The sequence below is a fragment of the Bidens hawaiensis genome, unplaced genomic scaffold (assembly GCF_021521415.1).
Source record: "Bidens hawaiensis isolate Kalapana, Puna unplaced genomic scaffold, B.hawaiensis_p1.1 tig00002236_1, whole genome shotgun sequence".
In the NCBI taxonomy this organism is placed as follows: Eukaryota; Viridiplantae; Streptophyta; class Magnoliopsida; order Asterales; family Asteraceae; genus Bidens; species Bidens hawaiensis.
The window spans coordinates 1,219,975-1,242,005 of NW_027491119.1; the positions used below are offsets into that span (position 1 = coordinate 1,219,975).

General features: G+C 37.8%; 1 protein-coding gene across 1 annotated transcript; it reads left to right on the forward strand.

Annotated features, from left to right (window-relative positions):
* The first annotated feature begins 2,309 nt into the window (after window positions 1-2,309).
* LOC143612740 (protein MOR1-like) lies at window positions 2,310-21,983 on the forward strand. Its single transcript, XM_077086654.1, has 48 exons — window positions 2,310-2,469; window positions 2,581-2,686; window positions 4,138-4,261; window positions 5,239-5,318; window positions 5,419-5,596; window positions 5,675-5,739; window positions 5,901-5,983; window positions 11,632-11,717; window positions 11,825-11,938; window positions 12,043-12,162; window positions 12,346-12,448; window positions 12,566-12,702; window positions 12,841-12,906; window positions 12,990-13,107; window positions 13,207-13,244; window positions 13,388-13,459; window positions 13,562-13,657; window positions 13,721-13,826; window positions 13,931-14,131; window positions 14,278-14,378; window positions 14,476-14,769; window positions 14,853-15,002; window positions 15,082-15,157; window positions 15,266-15,390; window positions 15,491-15,601; window positions 15,706-15,855; window positions 15,947-16,021; window positions 16,104-16,298; window positions 16,383-16,484; window positions 16,576-16,650; window positions 16,735-16,932; window positions 17,025-17,126; window positions 17,266-17,448; window positions 17,526-17,714; window positions 17,843-17,922; window positions 18,021-18,083; window positions 18,183-18,309; window positions 18,399-18,521; window positions 18,604-18,681; window positions 18,772-18,930; window positions 19,005-19,163; window positions 19,245-19,342; window positions 20,211-20,367; window positions 20,470-20,586; window positions 20,694-20,789; window positions 20,860-20,931; window positions 21,049-21,331; window positions 21,426-21,983. Exons 1-48 carry the CDS (start codon window positions 2,310-2,312, stop codon window positions 21,695-21,697), a joined length of 6,063 nt encoding a protein of 2,020 aa, XP_076942769.1. The 3' UTR covers window positions 21,698-21,983.
* Window positions 21,984-22,031: the final 48 nt, after the last annotated feature.

Genomic DNA, 22,031 nt, shown 5'->3' on the forward strand with positions numbered 1-22,031 from the left:
CATAAGTACCTAGTTGGTATTATTCAGCAGACTTTAAGTCTATTTCAGTTTCAGCAGACTCGAGGTCTGATCAGCATACTTGAAGTCTGATTCAGTTTCAGCAGACTCTTAGGTCTGACCTAACCTTAGTATAGTTATAGTTGTTTTATGAAAATACTTCGGATTTACATATGACGTTTGGAATAGCACGCTTTAGCCTAATAAAGGATATCACGTTGGCAAACTTCTCCAGGTAAGCAAACGGGTCCCGTGGTTGATTGGGATGTATACGAATTGCTTTCCTTAGACAAGAAGAGTCTACTAATGATACCCCCCCTTCTAGTTACTACGTGCCCGTCAAAATAATAGTTTTTGGTAACATTACTTCACGTGGAAGCAATGTCTTTGCTTTATAAAGTATTATTTGGAAAATATTACTGTTTAACGACTATACCATTAACTAAGTTATATCTATGTATTTAAAGTAACTAGTAAAGCAACTTAACTTTAATCCTACCATAATTGGCTAGGCGGAACTTAAGAACTTAAGAAATCAGCAGCTTTTTAGTTCGTGCTTCGTTTACAAGATCAGCAGCTCGTTAAACATCGTAACGACACCTCTTTTCTTCGCGAGAACAGCCCTCGGAACCTCGGAACAGCCTTGGCACAATTCCCTAGGTTATGTGTGTGAAATGAAGGTGAAAATGGGATGAAATGGGTTGAACCCGTAGCTGCCCTTTTATAGTTGAGTTTTGCAGATCGCGTAGCGCGATAACCTTTTCCCCGAGGTCGTCGCGTAGCGCGACGCCGCAATTAGTCAGAAGCTGCCACGTGTTGACACGTGGTTGGCCACGTGTTCCAGGTTACTTAACTTGGTCATCGCGTAGCACGATGGACCAGTTAAGTTGGCCGTCGCGTAGTGCGACGCCCCCTTTTTCTTGAAATGCTAAATGCTCTGTCGCGTAGCGCGATGAGGGTTAATAGGAGACCACCGCGTAGCGCGATGGGTCTCAAAACTCAAATTTTCAATCTTAGTCCCTCAACTTCCAAGTTTGGCATTTTTAGTCCCTTAACTTCTAAAATTTGCATTTTTAGCCCAAAATTAGATGGGGTATTTTCCCGGTGTTACATATAGAAGTGTCAATACTATTGTACGAATTACCTTTTTAGATTTATTGTCCCTATTGTTCGGGGTGTTTAAAAAAATCCGTACCCGTATCCGAAATATTTGAAAATCCGAATCCGAATTTTATGAAATATTTTTTTTTATTATTAAACAATAAATATTATTTATAAAATTCGGATAGTTTTTGGATATCTTGACAATTTTAGGATATTCAGATACTTCGGATAATTTTTTGGTTATTTCGGACAATTTATCGGATATTTCAAATGCCCGAAATATTTTTAAAAGTAGTTCTTTAATTTTTTTTATAATTACTATTTTTTCTTGAGTTTCAGATATCAATTCACTATCTGATCAGATATCTGAATTCCGGATATCCAAAAATTCGGATAGTGCAATCCATAATCTGAAAAGTCCGGATACCCAACTTTACACACCCTTACCTATCGTTACGAACCTAACCGATACTGACCTAATCCACATCACTCCACCGTTATACTTAAAAATAAACCCACATAATAACAATAAACAACATTTTTATGCTGGGATTTCCAAACCAGAGCCCGGAACCCCTACCCCCATACTTGTTCAATGACCCCCAAAATCCACCGAATCGAGCATAACGAAAACCAAGCGAACGACAGTTTACTTCCGGTATCGTAACAAACGTGACATAAACCGATCGAATCTGCGTAGACTCACCACCTCAACACCCGTAATCGCCAACACTCAGATCTTCCCAACACCCAAGTTTTATTTTTTACACCGACACCAGCCCATTAACCCACCTCAGTAACCGAAACCTACCGATTTCACATCAACTTACCGTCTCAACGCCTCAAACCAACAACGCTTGTATCTACCATCTTACAGGTTTCACTAACCCGCCATATAACAATAATAATAATAATACCAATAAACAACAATTTTTATATTGGGATTTCCAAATCTAGACCCCCGGGCCGGCACCGCACCCACACCCACACACACACTTGTTCCGTGACACCTGTCTCTCTCTCTCCCTCCCTCTCTTTCTCTTTCATTTCATTTCCCCAAAATTCAAATCCCCCCAATTCTCTCCTTCCTTTCAAATTCCAAATTAGGTTAAACCAACCACCACCGCAATACGTTACTCCACCACTTCCATACTCCAATTCATCATCATCTTCATCATTACACCGTCAATTCATAACCTATAATCACAATGTCCGAAGAGGAGAAGTTATTAAAGGACGCGAAAAAGTTACCGTGGGAGGATCGGCTATTGCACAAGAACTGGAAGGTTCGTAACGACGCTAACATTGATCTCGCCGCCTTATGCGACTCCATCAACGATCCTAAGGATCCTCGCGTCCGTGAATTAGGTAAGTTCTCCTAGGGTTTCATTTCGTTTGCTTGTGGTTGTTGTAGATCTTGCGGTTTAGGTTCGATCTGTGTAATGTGTGGTGGTTATTGTGTGGTTTGGTGGATGCTAGGGCATTTTTTTAAGAAGACGGTGGCGGATTCTAATGCACCGGTGCAGGATAAGGCGCTTGACGCGTTGATTGCTTACTTGAAGGCTGCGGATGCTGATGCCGGAAGGTTAATTTTACTCTCTTATGTTTAGCTTGTATAATTGTGCATCACACCTAGGGTTTTATGATGTTATGTGACACTATTGATGTATTGCTGATTGCTTACTTGAAAGCTGTGGATGCTGATGGCAGAAGGTTTGTTTCAGTTTGTTGTGTTTTGGTTGTGTAATTGTGTTATTACACTTAAGGTTTTGTGATGTTATGTGACTATGTGACACTATTGATGTATTGTTGATTGCTTACTTGAAGGCTACGAATGCTGATGCCGGAAGGTTTGTTTCAGTTTGTTGTGTTTTGGTTGTGGAATTGTGTTATTACGCCTAGGGTTTTGTGATGTTATGGGACTATTTGACACTATTGATGTATTTGATGCGTTGATTGCTTAGTTGAAAGACATGGATGCTGATGCTGGAAGGTTACTTTTACTCTCTTATGTTTTGCTTGTATAATTGTGCATCACACCTAGGGTTTTGTGATGTTATGTGACACTATTGATGTATTGTTGATAGCTTACTTGAAAGTCGCGAATGCTGATACTGGAAGGTTTTATAGTTGTGTTATGTTTTGATATGGTTGTGAGGAAGTTATGTGACTGAGTGACAATATATTGATATGATGGTTTATTTTTATGATCTAAATGTTCTATAATTGCATTGGTAGGGGTGGAATTAATTGTGTTATTAGGTTTATATTTAAGGCGCTTAATGCGTTGATTGCTTACTTGAAAGCCGTGGATGCTGATGCTGGAAGGTTTGTTTTAGTTTGTTGTGTTTTGGTTGTGGAGTTGTGTTATTACGCCTAGGGTTTTGTGGTGTTTCGTGACTATGTGACACTATTGATGTATTGTTGATTGCTTACTTGAAAGCCATGGATGCTGATGCTACAAGGTTTATTTTACTTAATGGCTTAATTGTTGTGTTTTGGTTGTGTAATTGTGTGTCATCACACCTAGGGTTTTGTGATGTTATGTGACTGACTGACTGACTGCCACAATATTGATATATTGTAGTCTGTACTTAAAGATCTAAATGTTAATTGAAGTTACATTATTAGTCTTAGAATTAATATGATTATAAATCATTGTGTTTGAATATGTTAATTATGTGACCTTGTGACAACATTGATATTCTGTAGGATATACTTAAGATTTAAATGTCAATTGCAATTAGAATAGTAGGCTTAGAACGATTATGAGTGTGAAGGGCATTAGTGATTGAAGATGTTATTATGTAATCGGTTGAAAGCCGCAGACTGATGCTGGAAGGTTAATTTTACTTTGTTGTATTTTGGTTGTATAATTGTGTCATTATAGCTAGGGTTTTGTGAACGTGTGACAACATTGACGTTATGTGGTTTATATTTAAGACATAATTGTTAATTGGAATTATATTAGGTTTGGAATTAATGCGACTGTGGAAAGTATTGTGTTTTGAAGATGTTGCTATGTGATTGGTGTAGGTTTGCGAAGGAAGTTTGTGATGCAGTTGTGGCTAAATGTCTTACTGGGCGGCCGAAGACCGTGGAGAAGGCGCAGATTGTGTTTATGCTTTGGGTGGAGTTGGAAGCCGTGGATGTGTTTCTGGTATGTTTTTTTGTTCGGTTATTGTATTTGTAGTATTTGGATTTGAAGTCTAGTTCATTAGGATGTGGCTTGTTGCATGTGATAAGATCTCCTTATTTGTAAATTGTAATGGCATTGATAAACTAAAAATTACATATGTAAGTATGCAACCATTAGTCTGGCTGATTTTGCTTTCTTGTCACTCTTTTTTTGAACGGCCAACAAACATAGAATGCCTTGGTACTGCGTTCGGGGGTGACCCAATGGCAAAAGGCCACCGCTAGCTGGCCCAACCCAGCCGTACAGAGCCCTTAAGCGCTTCCAAGTTATCTCCAGTTCTGGGGAAAGCCCATCCGCCCGAAGGCCCACTGGTGGTAAAACCCTGCCGCCCTCATAATCGAACTGGAGAATGATCCCAGTCTTTCTTCATTGAGCCACCCATCTCCCCCACAAAGTGTTGTAAGTGTGGTTTGAACTTGGGGTCTCCATTGAGAAACCCATGCTCCCTACCACTACACCACATTGGAAGGATTGTTTTTATGTCACTTAATCTCAACCGTCCTATTTTGTTTTTTTTTGACTCATTGTGATTGTTGCTACAATGCGTTAACTAATCACTGTTTTAAAATCTTTGGAGTGTGTGTTTTCTTTTGAAATTTCCTGACTGCTAAATGAAACTAGAGTTTGTCATTTTTTTATACCTAGTGCGGGTGTCATCTTGAGTACTATTATCCACAATACTAGCATCTTAAAGGCCTCATGATGTTAGCATTTGTTACTTCTGTAGCATCACTTTTTATATGGGTACTTTTGAGGGATTTCTGTCAATGCTATATGCATTGCACGGTAGGGGTGCTTATCTTGATGCTATTTAGTATATTCAAATGGTTTAACTCAATTCACAATGTGCATAACTTTCTAGTGTCATTTTTTATTATTTGACAGTCATGATTGTTTTCTGAATGATATTGGTGCTTTAATGGAATTTTTGTTGATAGGATTCTATGGAAAAAGCAATAAAAAACAAAGTCGCAAAAGCTGTTGTTCCTGCCATAGATGTCATGTTTCAAGCCTTAAGGTTTGCGATTCATTTATTTTGGTTTCATTTTTAGAAGGTTCTTATGTTATCTTATTCATTTGCTATCTATAACATTGAAATCTTTTTTGCTAATAACCAGTGAATTTGGTTCGAAAGTTGTGCCACCAAAGAGAATATTAAAGATGCTTCCAGAACTTTTTGATCATCAAGATCAGAATGTTCGTGCTTCATCTAAAGGGCTAACTCTAGAGCTTTGTCGTTGGATTGGTAGAGACCCTGTTAAATCCATACTCTTTGAGAAAATGAGAGATACAATGGTATGTCGATTATTTTTTTTTTTGCTTACGCTTCTGGCTTATGTTCTTTCTTGACTTTTCTTTATTTTATTGTTGAAGAAAAAAGAATTGGAGGCTGAGCTTGTCAATGTCACAGGAGCTGCTAAGCCTACTCGCAAAATAAGGTTTGTTATTTATTTAGACGTTTTAGTTTTATATCTGGTCGGGCTTAGTGTTGCACTTTGCCCATATTCGTCTTACTTTCTTGATAAATTAATAGTTAATATATATAAATTTTGTAGTAATATACATAATAGTTACGAATATATTTTCCAACTTTTGTTAGATCTGAGCAAGACAAGGAACCAGAACAGGAAGTTGCGGCTGAGGCTTCAGGCTCTGGTCCTGCTGAGGAATCTGCCGCTGAGGGTATGCCATCTTGAATGAGTTGCTACATCTCTTTTCTAATATTTGTTAGAGAGTATCTTTTCTAGTATACTATATGTTATTCTTAGTCCTATATTGGATGTGATGGTGTTCGCTAGCCATTCTTGAGCCAGTTGAAATATTTATGATGGATTAGAAATATGCGCATGCAATGTATAATATTAATGCATGCTACTCAGTATAATACTCCACCTCATATTTCTTGAGTTTTGGCAATATATAGGGATTTCTTCTTCATGCTTTAACAACTTATTTTTTTGTGTTGGGCGATGTGGTATCCCCGGACCCACATTTAGACAACTGCATATTAAAGGAGTTAGGGAGGTTATTTTTTTAGCCGGCCCTAACCCTATTGGGCCCAATTGGGTTCTAGCTTGTTTAGCAAGGGAGTAGCCCTAATATGCGGTCTATAAATAGTCTCTTGTACTTGTTATTATATATCACCAAAATAATACAAACCTAATTACCCCGTGGACGTAGGTTGTACACCGCAACCGAACCACGTAAAATTCTCGTGTTCTTTATCGCTTTGATTTCTTGTTCGTGTGTGCCTTTTGTTCCTAACAACTGGTATCAGAGCAAGGATCACACTATAAACCCCAGCCGCCAGTCGCCACCAAACCCTAATCAGAAACCCTAGCCGCCGCTACAGTACCGCCGCCGCTACAGTGTTTCCGGCGTGTGAACAGTGCGCGCTACAGTACAATCTGTCTTTTGACCAGAAGAGGTCAAACAGTTCTGATCAGTATTGCAGGTTGCTTCCGTTAGAAACTCGGTAAAGATAATGACTGAGGACGGTAAGATCAGAATCGAGAAGTTTGATGGGCAGGATTTTGGATGGTGGAAGATGCAAGTCGAGGACTTGTTATGCCAGAAAGATTTGCTTCCATGTTTGAGAGGTCAAAAACCCGAGAATATGAAGGATGAAGAATGGGCCGATCTAGACAGGAAAGCCCTAGCAGTCATCAGATGCACGTTGGCTAAGAACGTTGCTTTCAATATAGTGAATGAGACCACTGCTAAGGGTTTGATGACCGCGTTGTCAAACATGTACGAGAAACCTTCCGCGTCTAATAAGGTATTCTTAATTAGACAATTGGTGAATACGCGTATGCGGGAAGGTGCGTCTGTTACCTCTCATATAAATGAGTTCAATTCTATCATATCCCGGTTATTATCTGTTGATATTAAATTTGATGATGAAGTGCAAGCTTTGCTATTATTGTCCTCGTTACCTGAAAGTTGGTCAGGAACAGTCACTGCCGTTAGTGGTTCAGCCGGAACCACCAAACTCACGTTCGAGGGTATTCGTGACTTGATCCTAGGAGAGGATATCAGGAGAAAGAATGCAGGTGAATCATCCAGTACTTTGCTAAGTACTGAGGGAAGAGGTAGAAAGAAAGATAAGAGGGTAAGTAACAGGGGAAGATCAAAATCAAGAGACAGAAAGGGGAGTTCAAAAACAAGAAACGACATAAAGTGTTGGAACTGTAATGAGAATGGTCATTTCAGAAGTCAATGTACAGAACCACCCAGAGACAAGAAAGAAGTGAATGTTGCCTCCTCAACAGCATCAGATTCTGATGATGCATTGATCTGCTGTATTGAGGATATAGTCGAGTCCTGGATTATGGACTCAGGTGCGTCGTTTCATGCTATCTCAAGCTCGAGAAAGATGAAGAATTTCAGACGGGGCAATTTTGGTACTGTAAGTCTTGCTAATAACCAAATCTTGGAAATTACTGGGTTGGGAGATATTGACTTGAAAACAAGTTTTGGAACAATTTGGACATTGAAAGATGTCAGGGTAATTCCAAAATTGAAAAAAATGTTAATTTCCATTAGGCAATTAGACGACCAGGGTTATGATGTAACATTCGGGGGAGGACAATGGAAGGTCGTCAAAGGTAGCATGGTAATTGCCAAGGGAAAGAAACGGGGGTACTTTGTATATGGTTGAGGTTTCTGCAGGTAGTGCTAATGCAGTAACGAGTGAACCGAGTCTATCAAAGTTGTGGCATCAACGACTCGGCCACATGAGTGAGAAGGGCATGAAGATGCTTGTCGCCAGAGGAAAGCTTCCAGATCTTAAAAGGGTTGAATCTGAATTCTGTGAACCATGTGTTTTTGGAAAAAAGAAGAGGGCATCTTTTGTGAAGACAGGGAAAGCACCTAAAGCTCAGAAATTAGAGCTTATCCATTCAGATGTTTTCGGACCAACACGTGTTGAATCCTTGGGAGGCTCGAGATTCTATGTGACTTTCATAGACGACGCCACACGCAAGGTATGGGTTTACTTTCTTAAAAATAAATTTGAAGTATTTGATGTTTTTAAGAAATGGAAAACTGCTGTTGAACTTGAATCTGATCTGAAGGTAAAGTGCTTGAAGTCAGACAATGGAGGGGAGTACATTAGCTCAGAGTTCACTAGCTTTTGTGCTGAGCATGGCATTCGGATGATAAATACAGTTCCAGGTACTCCTCAGCAAAATGGAGTCGCAGAAAGGATGAATAGAACGTTAAATGAAAGAGCCAGAAGTATGAGGATAAATGCAGGGCTCCCTAAAATGTTCTGGGCAGACGCTGTTAAAACTGCTGCCTATCTTATCAACCGAGGTCTATCAGTTCCGTTGGGTTACAAAACACCTCAAGAAGAATGGAAGGGGAAAGCGGTTAATTATGAGCACTTAAAGGTTTTTGGGTGCAGTGCATATGACCTAGATCCGAATGCTGACAAGATAGATTCAAAAGCCAAGAAGTATGTTTTCATTGGTTACGGGTCAGACAAGATGGGCTACAAGCTTTGGGACTCGAAAAGCAGAAAAGTAGTCCGCAGCAAACATGCTACATTTAATGAGGCTGAGTTGTACAAAGATGTGATAAATCCAAACTCTAGGGTTCAGAAGCAACAGGTTGAATTCAAAATTGAAAACCAGAGATCTGAACCGATCCCCGAACCGGTTCAGGAACCCGCTACAGAAACTGAAGTCGACACAGTTCCTGAGTTTGAAGCTGGTGGAAATAATGAGTCAGAAGAAACTTCTGACAGTGGGAGTTCAGAGTCTGAAGACGAGGAGATCCCACAACAGCCTGACCAGACTGAAAATTGGGTCAGGAGATCCACCAGAGTTACTAAACAGCCAGAAAGGTATAGTCCCGGTCATTCCAATCCTTCAGTTAACTATATTCTTTTGACAGAAAACGGTGAACCCGAAAGCTACTCTGAAGCAGTCAAGATGAAGGATTCTCGCCAGTGGGAGAATGCTATGAAGGATGAAATGAGCTCTCTAGAAAAGAACAAGACATGGGACTTAGTCAAGCTTCCGCAGGATAAGAGAGCGTTGCAAAATAAATGGGTCTTCAGGGTCAAAGAAGAACATGATGGGTCTAAACGATATAAAGCCCGTTTAGTGGTCAAGGGTTTTCAACAAAAGAGAGGAGTTGATTATGATGAAATCTTCTCTCCCGTGGTGAAAATGACTACCATCAGACTTGTTTTAAGTCTTGTAGCAGCAGAAGATTTACATCTAGAGCAACTAGATGTGAAAACGGCATTCCTACACGGTGATCTTGAAGAAGACATTTATATGATGCAACCTGAAGGGTTTCGGGTTGTGGGGAAAGAAAATTGGGTCTGCAAACTAAAGAAGAGCTTGTATGGTCTGAAACAGGCGCCTAGACAGTGGTACATGAAGTTTGATAATTTCATGGTGAGGTCGGGGTTTAAAAGATGCCAGATGGATCATTGTTGTTATCTGAAGAAATTCAACAACTCTTATATCATATTACTGTTGTATGTTGATGATATGTTGATTGCAGGATCTGATATGAAGGAAATAAGCAAGTTGAAGAAACAGATGTCCCAAGAGTTTGAAATGAAAGACTTGGGTGCAGCAAAACAGATACTGGGAATGAACATCACTAGAAACAAGAAGGCAGGTACTCTAACACTATCCCAGGAAAAATACATAGGGAAAGTGTTAGAAAGGTTCAAGATGAATGATGAAAGAACCAAGCCTAGGAATACTCCATTGGGAAGTCATTTGAAGCTCACCAAAGATCAGTCTCCTAAAACTGAAGAAGAAAGATCGAAGATGACCAAAGTCCCATATGCATCAGCAGTCGGGAGTCTAATGTATGCAATGGTTTGCACTCGACCAGATGTTGCTCATGCCGTTGGGGTTGTTAGTCGGTTTATGTCAGATCCAGGAGAAAAACATTGGGAGGCTGTCAAATGGATACTTAGATACTTGAAGGGTACTCAGAAGATGGGGTTATGTTTCAGAAAAAAGGATGCCATACTCAGAGGTTACACAGATGCTGATCTGGGTGGTTGTAAAGGGACGTTCAAGAGCACTACCGGGTATGTTTTCACAGTGGGAGGGACAGCAGTTAGCTGGATGTCTAGACTTCAGAAAAGTGTGGCTCTGTCAACTACAGAAGCAGAATACATGGCTGTTGCAGAGGCCAGCAAAGAACTAGTTTGGTTGAAGACTTTTCTTGAAGAATTAGGAAAACAACAACCCGACTACTCATTGTACTGTGACAATGAGAGTGCAGTTAAACTTGCAAAGAATCCAGTGTATCACGGAAAGACAAAGCATATAGGGATGAGATATCACTTCGTGAGGGGGTTGATCAGTGAAGGAACAATCAGTCTGAAGAACATCCCAGGTGCTAAAAATCCAGCTGATATGTTTACCAAGTGTGTGGTGCTGGATAAGCTGAAGCTTTGCATAGCTTCAGCTGGTCTCCAGGAATAATGTTGAGGAGACAAGGGTAATTAGGATGGTTTGAAGATCAGGAGGGATTTTCATTTACAGAAGTACAGAAGAGATGGTGCATTTCTAGGTCCGAAGACACCAAGTGGGAGATTGTTGGGCGATGTGGTATCCCCGGACCCACATTTAGACAACTGCATATTAAAGGAGTTAGGGAGGTTATTTTTTTAGCCGGCCCTAACCCTATTGGGCCCAATTGGGTTCTAGCTTGTTTAGCAAGGGAGTAGCCCTAATATGCGGTCTATAAATAGTCTCTTGTACTTGTTATTATATATCACCAAAATAATACAAACCTAATTACCCCGTGGACGTAGGTTGTACACCGCAACCGAACCACGTAAAATTCTCGTGTTCTTTATCGCTTTGATTTCTTGTTCGTGTGTGCCTTTTGTTCCTAACATTTTGTTGATAAAAAAAGGGTTAATTCAGCTCATTATATAGTATCCATGAAGATGATTTATCGACATGCAATAATGGTCAATTGATGAATTTTTAAAAAAGTTGTGTAAAACACACTTTACAATTTTAAGCTGTGCATGGATGAGTTTTTAAAAGTAATGTAAGGAACAATTAAGATACATCGATGGTGAATCTTGAGGTTAGCTTATAGTATATCTGTATACGGTTAAAAGGGATTTGGTGACAAAACCACAATTACATGAATCGTGAGGTTGGCTTATAGTATATCTACACATGACTTATCTTGTAGCTGGACATTTTGTTGAAAACACATATGCTGTAGGCTGTTTATATTGACGGATGAAGTATATTAGTAGATGTGTGACACGTGTGTTTGATTTTTATTTATTTTTATTCTTGTATTTTTATGCTGACGAATTTGTGTGCCAGTTCCTCAAGAAATAGATGAATATGAGCTCGTTGACCCCGTTGATATCTTAACACCGTTAGAGAAGTCAGGGTTTTGGAATGGAGTGGTGAGTTTTTTTTATGTTTGTTTTTTGAAGACCAGCAACATTGCTTTAATATCTTCTATTTTTTATATTTACATAGATACCCTATTTTTGGTATTTTCTCTTTACAGAAAGCCACTAAATGGTCTGAGAGGAAAGATGCTGTTGCTGAATTGACTAAGCTTGCATCAACAAAGAGGATTGCTCCTGGAGACTTTTCAGAAATTTGTCGTACACTTAAGAAGGTGTTTAGAAATTTGTGTCTAAATCCACCAAAATTTTAAATTCTATTTTCATTACCGGAAGTGAGTATTTCAAATCTGCTTTGTGCGATTCCTCCTCTTTGCAGCTTATTACAGATGTAAATATTGCTGTTGCTGTAGAAGCAGTCCAAGCTATAGGAAATCTTGCATCAGGATTAAGAACTAACTTTTCTGCGAGTTCACGTTTTATGCTGCCTACTTTACTTGTAAGTGTACAACTGTACATTTTATCATGTTTTTAGATCTTTAAAGCTACTAGTGGTGACAGATAACATCTACTTACATCAATGTCTTATTATATATTGCTTGCTAACTCTTTTTGCATTAAGTAGTGGTTTCAAATCGTTTACATTGGCGGCCAATTTACACATAAAGTATTTTTTTTGTAGGAAAAATTGAAAGAGAAAAAGCCTACTATGACGGAAGCATTGACTAATACTCTCCAAGCAATTCACAAGGCTGGATGTGTGACTCTTGCTGATATTGTTGAAGGTAGGCTTTATACTTTTTTGAATTTAAAGGATATTTTGCTGAAGTGTTCTTTTATCAATGGTTTGTTAATAGTGTTCTATCACTGCCCTAATATCTAGCTTAATTGTTCTATTTCAGAGGTTAAAGTAGCTGTAAAAAATAAAGTTCCACTTGTGCGTTCACTGACATTAAATTGGATAACATATTGCATCGAAACGAGCAACAAGGCAGTCATTCTTAAAGTGCACAAGGACTATGTCCCCATTTGCATGGAGGTTAGTGAATTTGTTACTGTTATAATATGTATTATTGGACGATTGATTTTCTTTAATTTCTAAAAAGAGTTTGGTTAACTTCCCTGACACAGTATAGATTATTTTAACAGTTTATTGCAACTTGTTTGGTTATTGTAGTGTCTCAATGACGGAACACCAGATGTCAGGGATGCTGCATTTTCAGTTTTGGCAGCAATAGCGAAGGTATGCCATCTTATTATATTTTGGCTGCAGGACTACTATCTTTTTTTACTGCTATTAAACAGTTTTTTTGTTTATTTTTTTAGTCGGTTGGCATGAGGCCTCTGGAGAAGTCATTGGAGAAACTTGATGACGTCAGACGAAAGAAGTTGTCAGAAATGATTGGTGTTTCTGGAGGTGGTGCTCAAACCGTTGCAGGCTCAGGTTTGAAGATGCTTTGTTACTTTTCCTTATTTAAGCTAGTCACTCATCTACTTGTGAGGGTTGCTTATTATTATTATTTTTATTTTTTTCATTCCACAGCTGTCCCATCATCTGGTGGAACTGGATCATCTGTGGAGGTGTGTTTCTTTTATCGTTCTTTAACTAGCATGCTAATACTAATCTAATTTCATTCTTAAAGTAGCATGTTTTTGAAGTTAATGAGTAACAAGCTCATGAAATTAATATTATATGCTTAACATTTCATGGCATAATTTTGCAGGCTTCCGATGGAGGTTTTGCTAGAAGGTCAGCAGCAAGCATGCTCAGTGGGAAAAAACCTATTGTGGCTGCTGTGAGTTTCTTTCTTAGTATTCTGTCATATTTTTATGTTTGATCTTTGAAATATCTTTTATCTTCTTGATATTGATAATACTTTTCATTTTCAATTTTTAAGCCTGCTGCTAAGAAGGCTGGTCCTACAAAGACAGCTGCTGCCAAGAAAGCAGATGGACCAAGTCAAACCAAAAAAGTTGAAGTTGAAGATGTTGAGGTGAGTTGTTTAACGTGTGCATACATTTTTTGATCAAGTATTATATCTTGTTTGTTCTTGCAGCTGGCTGAAATGGGCCTTGAAGAGATAGAAAGTAGAATAGGGTCTCTCATTCAAGAAGATACTATTCCTCAGTTGAAAAGTGCTGCATGGAAAGAACGACTTGAAGGTAGAGAATATATTTTTTGCTTTATCTAACGATCTTTTTTCTTCATATTTACTAATGCGTGACACTGACTATTATGTTTTCCACAATTGTGTTCTTTCCTGCAGCAATTACCTCATTCAAAGCACAAGTTGAAGCACTCCAAGAACTTGATAAGTCGGTTGAGATTTTAATCCGTTTACTATGTGTGGTTCCTGGTTGGACTGAGAAAAATGTGCAGGTCCAGCAACAGGTTATTGAAGTAGTCAACCATATAGCTTCTACTGCATCAAAATTTCCAAAAAAATGTGTTGTACTTTGCATAGGAGGTAAAAAAGCTTACAGATTGTAATTAATAGTAATAGTAAAGTTATACTATAAGCTTGTCATTTGCAATAAACAGATTTGTTATCTTGTCCTTTAAACTTTATTTTGCATCTGATATTTGATGTTTGTATTTTTTGCATGCTGGCAGGTATATGTGAAAGGGTTGCTGATATTAAGACCCGTGCTCAAGCTATGAAATGTTTAACCACTTTCTCTGAAGCAGTGGGCCCAGGTTTTGTTTTTGAAAGAGTGAGTGTAGTCAATTGTCTTAATTAGTGTTCTTTGTGTTCCATATTCTTGTAGTTTATACTGAAGTTGTATGCCATATTCTTACTCAAATTTGTAGATGTTCAAGATCATGAAAGAACATAAAAATCCTAAAGTTCTTAGTGAAGGCCTGCTATGGATGCATTCCGCAGTTGAAGATTTCGGTGTTGCACATCTGAAATTGAAGGATGTAATTGATTTCTGCAAGGATACTGGTTTACAATCAAGTGCTGCTGCTACTAGAAACGCTACCATTAAACTTATTGGTGCTTTACACAAGTATGTGGGCCCTGATATCAAAGGGTTCCTTTCTGATGTCAAACCTGCTCTTCTTAGTGCAGTTGAAGCTGAATGTGAAAAAAATCCTTTTGAGGTATGGTCCAGTTCTAGATGTTATAGTTTTTTATTTTTATTTTTTTGCATTTTGGGCGTTAATTCAAGTTTTTTCTCTTTCAGGGTGCAGCTGCTGCACCAAAAAAGACTGTTAAAGCAACAGATGCAGCTTCTTCTGCGTCTGGTGGTGGTTTGGATAGCTTGCCACGCGAGGATATTAGTGGAAAGATAACACCAGCCCTTCTTAAAGGATTAGAGAGTTCTGATTGGAGGGTGATGCTTCTTTTATTACTATTTATTAAATATAAAAAAAATGGAAGATCATTATGACAATGTTTTTGGTTTTGTTCAGATGCGTTTGGAATCTATTGAAGCTGTAAATAAAATTGTTGAAGAAGCAAACAAGCGTATTCAGCCTACTGGAACAGGTAATTTTATATGTTTTTTGAGTTCATTTGTTTGCAGTATTTATGTGCATTAAATGGTCTTTTTATATAAAAAAATAACCTTTACACTTTTTTTTGGTCATTTTCCAGTAGAATTGTTTGGGGCTCTTAGAGCTAGGTTGTACGACAGCAACAAAAATTTAATCATGGCTACTCTGACTTCTATTAGTGGTCTTGCGTCTGCTATGGGACCTGCAATAGAGAAGGCCAGCAAGGTTAAGAGGGACCCTTATCTCCATCTATTTATAAATAAGTTTGGTCCTCATAAACGAATGGATTCTAACATTAATAAATATGCTTTGACTTTTCTTTCAGGGAATTCTGTCAGATGTTGTCAAATGTCTTGGTGACAATAAAAAGCACATGAGAGAGTGTACATTGACAACTTTGGATTCGTGGGTTGCTGTTACTCACCTCGACAAGATGGTCTGTGTCTTATATGTTATATTTTATTATTTATTATTTAATAAAAAGCACAATTTGTAATTACAGCTGTATTAATATCTAATTATGTGCAATCTAATTTGCAGATACCATATATTACTGCTTCTTTAGCTGATGCTAAACTTGGCGCGGAAGGACGCAAGGATCTTTTTGATTGGTTGTCTAAGCAACTTACAGGATTAGCAGAATTCCCAGATGCAATTCAGTTACTGAGACCAGTTGCTGTTGCTATGACGGTATTTAATATTTATAAAAATACTACATTCGTTTTTTCATCTGTTGATGCATAATTTTCAGTCAGCAGACTAAGTGGTATTTGTTTATCAGGATAAATCAGCTGATGTTCGTAAAGCAGCAGAAGTGTGCTTTGGAGATATTGTTCGAGTTTGTGGACCCGAAATGGTTAGTAAAACTGCTTACTTTTAATCTTTTAGTGTTTTACTTTCTTGTAATTTTTTTGAACTAATGCTTTCATTCACTGTAGGTTATGAAGAATGTAAGAGACATTCAAGGTCCTGCACTTGCAATTGTTCTTGAACGATTGAAATCACATGGTGCATTTCCAGAAGTACACGACAACACAAGAACAGCTCCAACTGGACATACAATAAAAGCAGGCTCAAAGATGGGAAAGTCAAATGGTCATGCCACAAGGCAGGGAGGCAGATCTGTATCTTCGGTATGATACGACATCTGTTATACCTTGTTCATATTGATCTGTGGAATATTATTTGCATTATCGTCTCAATTTATGTGTTTTTAGAGAGCGGTTTCAGCAAAGGGCTCAAAACCAGAGCCTCTTATGTCTGTTCAAGATATTAACATCCAGTCACAAGCTTTAATAAATGTTAGGGACTCCAACAAGGTATCTTCTAAGTTTCGGTTGCATGTAATTTAATGTATTCATATAAAAAATGTCTAAGCATATTGGGTTCTTATTTCTTATCTGCTTGCAGGATGAAAGAGAGAGAATTGTGGTTCGTAGGTTTAAATTTGAAGAGCTTCGTTTGGAGCAGATTCAGGATTTAGAGGTTATTTTTTATTATTAAAATGAATTGACGTTATGTTGTGGTTGTCATCCAGATTTTGAAATTAACAATCGTTTCTTGAAACAGAACGATTTGATGAAGTACTTCAGAGAGGATTTGCACAGGCGACTTTTAAGCACAGATTTCAAAAAACAAGTTGATGGGATTGAGATGCTTCAGCGGGCACTTCCAACAATTGCTAAAGATTTAATTGAAGTTATTGATATACTGTTAAAGTGGTTTGTTTTGCGATTCTGTGAATCCAACACATCTTGCTTACTAAAGGTGAAATTTTTATTATTATCTTGTTTTGTCAAGTTATTTATGTTTGGCATGTTATGCTTAAAGCATATTTTAATTGTTATATATCATTATAGGTGTTGGAATTCCTCCCAGAGTTCTTTGACACATTAAGAAACGAGAACTACACTTTGAATGAATCTGAAGCTTCCATCTTTTTCCCTTGCTTGGTGGAGAAGGTTTACTCAGCCCTAGACTTTATAGAATCTATTTTCTTGTAGAATACATTTTAATAAAATCATGTCATCTGAAATATTTACAAGTTTTACATGAGAGAATTTGAAAGCCTACTTACTATCAACTCCTTTGTGTGTGCAGACTGGTCACAACATTGAGAAACTAAGAGAAAAGATTCGGGAACTAATGAAGCAGCTCACACATAGCTATTCTGCTGCAAAAACTTTCCCTTACATTTTGGAAGGTCTACGCTCTAGAAATAATAGGACAAGAATCGAGTGTGCTGATCTTGTCGGATATCTGCTGGACAATAATAGCTCCGAGGTACATCTTTGCATATTTTACATTTTAATGGTTGAACTCATCGATGAAGGTTGCTCATGTCTTCTATATCTTCGCAGATAAGCGGACAGCTAAAATCCTTGCAAATTGTGGCAAATTTAACAGCTGAACGAGATGTTGAACTTAGAAAAGCTGCTTTAAATTGTCTAGCCACTGGTTATAAGATATATGGTGATGATATCTGGAGATATGTTGGGAAGCTCACCGAAGCACAAAGAAGCATGCTAGATGATAGATTTAAATGGAAGGTAAACTATTTTCCTTCCTGTTTTCTATTATTATTATTATTAGTATTTTTATTATTATTATTATCATTGGCATCATTATTGCATTTATATTGTTGTAACGTTATTTTGCTTTTTCCATGTTTGTCTAGGCCCGAGAAATGGAAAAAGGAAAGGAGGGGAAGCCGGGTGAAGCAAGAGCTGCTTTAAGGCGCTCTGTAAGGGACAATGGGTAAACATCAGTGTATCCCTTTCGTTTCATCTTACTATTCTATCATAGTTATCTTGGAATTTATGTTTTGAGTATCGTAATTTTGTGTTCTTGTACAGTTCTGATCATGCGGAACAAAGTGGTGAAGTATCACGATTCATATCCGGACCTGCTTTTGCCAGGTATTTACATTGTTCAGTTTTCTTCTTTTTTTTAAACTTGTTTTGTTCGCTTTATATCATTTCCTGACTAACAAGGACCGCTTATTTTGGTGGTTTTAGGGATATTTATACTCCTCCCGAACCTCAAATGGAAAGGCATCCAATGGCACGACCATCTGGTGCTGTAATTGGCCCTACAGACTGGAACGAGGCTCTAGATATCATTACCTATGGCTCTCCTGAGCAGGTTTGAATCAGTCTCTTCTTCAATTAAATTCTTTCTATTCAGATATCCAGTTTAGTTTTTTACTGAATGCATAAACTGTTAATATGCAGTCTGTTGAAGGTATGAAAGTTGTGTGCCATGAACTGGCAGCTGCAACCAATGACCCTGAAGGCAGTTTGATGGATGATTTAATCAAAGATGCTGACAGGCTTGTTTCGTGTCTAGCTGCTAAGGTACTTGCTAATTGTTGCTCTTTTTTGGATTTAATATTCTTTTCCATATTCTCCATTACATGTGGTGTTTTTTATTTACCAGGTCGCAAAGACTTTTGACTTTAGCTTGATGGGCGCATCTTCAAGGTCTTGTAAATATGTTCTCAACACACTCATGCAGGTGACATGCCATTTGCTATTTTTTAAATATTAAATTCTAACAGTTCAGTAGACAGCATCTTATGTTGCAAGTTTATTTCTTTGTTTCCAGACATTTCAAAATAAAAGGCTTGCTCATGCTGTCAACCAGAGAACACTTGATAATTTGATTACAGAGCTTTTACTTTGGCTTTTAGATGAAAGGGTTCCAAGGATGGATGATGGCAGTCAGCTTTTGAAAGCATTAAATGTTCTAATGCTTAAGATATTGGTAAACCTTTGCTTCTTGCCTAATATATTTATGTGCTCATATATTGTGTTGACTTGTTTGGTATCTAATTTCAGGATAATGCTGAACGTACATCATCATTTGTGGTACTGATCAATCTTTTAAAACCGCTAGATCCTTCTAGATGGCCGTATCCCCCATCAAATGAGTCATTTGCTACAAGAAATATGAAGTTTTCAGATTTGGTTGTCAAATGCTTGATTAAACTTACAAAGGTCAGTTTTTTGATATATCAATAATTAACTTCCACACATTAGCCTATAGCTCCTTTACAAACGCCTTCTTGTTTGATGCAGGTTCTTCAAACTACAATATCTGAGGTTGACCTCGACCGAATTCTTCAAAGCATTCATATTTATCTGCAAGAACTTGGGATGGAAGAGATCAGGAGGAGGTTTGCTATACTTTAATGATAATCTTTTCTTTATTTATTAGAGTTCATGGGCTAGGTTATAATAGGAAGTATAGTTTTTGTAGGAAGGATAAAAAGTAATCTTGTCCATTGATTTTGAATATGGAGGGTTGAGATTAGTTTAGGGGGAAATCAAGTGTGAAAGTAGGGGAGGGCATAAAAGGAATAACATATTTGTTGACTTTCTCTCTCCACATGCAATGCACATGCTAAATTCCCCCATCGTTTTAAAACGTCCATAACTTTTTTTTACTACGTTTTTATTGAAAAACAAATTCATCATAATAACGGGTGTCTTTTATCTTTAATATGAGTACCATATTGTAATACAAAAATTAAAAAAAAATTAGTGGGTTTTTTACCAATTGTGTTTTACAAAATTGTGTTATACAAAATTATTTTTCATTGTGTTTTTTCAATTGTGTTTTTTACATTGTGTCATACAATTGTGTTTTTTATTGTCTTTTTATCATTGTGTTTTTTTTCATAGTGTTTTTTTTCATTGTGTTTTTTACATTGTGTTTTTCATTGTGTTTTTTACATTGTGTTTTTCATAGTGTTTTCCATTGTGTTTTTTCGGACTTTTCCGGCGAGGTGGTGGCGGTGGGTGACGGGTGTGGTGGCGGTGGGCGGTGGAGTGGTGGTGGATGTAGGAGATGAGTGAAGATTTAATTGGGTTTTTGAAATTAATGTAAGTGGGTTTTGAGATTAAAGTAAGTGGGTTTTGATATAAAAGTGTTAAGACAAAAATACCCTCCTTCCTAGCCTTCTTAGGAAAATCAAGCTTCTTATTTGAACTTAACCCTAGAGTTCATATATGTAGTATTACTAATTTACCCTTGCTTAATAGAGCTGGAGCCGATGACAAACCTTTGCGCATGGTGAAAACTGTTCTACATGAGCTTGTAAAGCTTCGCGGTACTGCAATAAAAGGCCATCTTTCTATGGTTCCAATAGACATGGAACCCCAACCTATTATACTTGCCTACATCGATCTTAATCTTCAGGTATTTTGTTTAATATATAACTTTATATGAAAAACTCCATCCACGTTTTTCCAGCATCTTAAATGTTTGTAATAACTTTATTTTCTTTTTAAAATTTATTAGACTTTGGCTGCTGCAAGAATGTTAACACCAACCGGGCCTGCTGGTCAAACACATTGGGGTGACTCCATGGCCAATAATCCGATGCCTGCCACACATTCTGCAGATGCTCAACTTAAGGTGAGTTTTTTGTGATCTTATTTGTGACACTAATTTGTTGAAGTTTATAAATTGTAAGCTATTCCCCCCTTTCTTGCTTCTAAAAGTACTCGGTGTTGTGTTTACAGCAAGAACTGGCTGCAATATTTAAGAAAATCGGGGACAAACAAACGTGCAGTATCGGTTTATATGAACTATACCGAATAACTCAGCTGTACCCAAAGGTACAATGATATTCTCATTTATGCACATGTTAGTTTTCAAAGTGCACATGTTAACATTAATATTTGTCAGGTTGACATTTTTTCTCAACTTCAAAACGCAAGTGAAGCTTTCAGAACATACATTAGAGATGGTTTAGCCCAGGTCTCACTAACTTTTTTTTTGAATAAATTCGTTTAGTATAACTTTTTTAGTTTTTTATATATATATTTTTAACTTAAGTTCGCTTTTTTTCTTTCTTTTTTTTTTTTGTAATATCAGATGGAGAAAAACGCTGCAGCTGGAAAAACTCCATCCAGTGTGCCTATGCCAACGCCTCCACCGTCTGCCATGAACCTTCCATCTCCGAAATTTGCACCTCTTTCTCCTGTACATACTAATTCTTTAAACGATGGAAAATCTGTTAATACTAAAACCGAACCCACAAGTTTCTGTCTACCACCGTCATATGCTCAAGATGACATGTCATCATCGGCCAATGTTATGGCCTCAAGAGGAGGTCCAATCCTCGTTCAACCAGACGATGATAGATTCCCATCTGGAGGTTTAACTCTACCATGTTTGTTATAACTCTCGTTAAAACTATTTGTATTACTTTTATATTTGCTTATTTATTGTATTGATTTACTGATTTGCAGTTAGCAGCGGGACTCTAGATGCAATAAGAGAAAGGATGAAGAGCATCCAGTTAGCTTCTGCTGGGAACCCTGAACCCGTGAACCGACCCATGATGCCCATGAGTGCCGGTCACGAAGACCACGAGGCCGGTCAACCGACAGACGAGGTTAGTGCGGTGAACCCAAACTTGAACCCTGTTCATAGTGGTGTTCTTCCAATGGATGAAAAGGCGTTATCTGGGCTTCAAGCACGAATGGAGAGGTTGAAAAGCGGATCAATGGACCCTCTTTGAATTGAAATTACATAAATAACCTTTAGGGTTTTGGCAAGAGTTTTTGGCAATGCAGATATAGTGAAATCATATCTTGCCACACTAGGGTTACAGAAAAGAGGCGAAAGTAGGTGGTTGGGTGGGTACTTAATTTTTGATTTGGAGGTGTGTAAATTTAATGTTGGAAAAGCATATACTTTGTGTGCTCATATGCTTTGTAGTGTATTTTACTCTGAAACGCGGCATCGTTCTTTGCGATCGATCACTTTAGGTTTTCGAAACTTTTTACGTTAAATTGTTGCTGAACGTATAGCTGATTCCATTTTTAATCTTGTGTGATGAAATTTGGTGAATG

Coding starts and splice junctions, on each gene's coding strand:
- LOC143612740 (XM_077086654.1), top strand. CDS start 2,310: ATGTCCGAAGAGGAGAAGTTATTAAAGGACGCGAAAAAGTTACCGTGG. Junction 14,132..14,277: donor TGTTGTACTTTGCATAGGAG/GTAAAAAAGCTT, acceptor GCATGCTGGCAG/GTATATGTGAAAGGGTTGCT. Junction 19,343..20,210: donor ATGGAAGAGATCAGGAGGAG/GTTTGCTATACT, acceptor CTTGCTTAATAG/AGCTGGAGCCGATGACAAAC.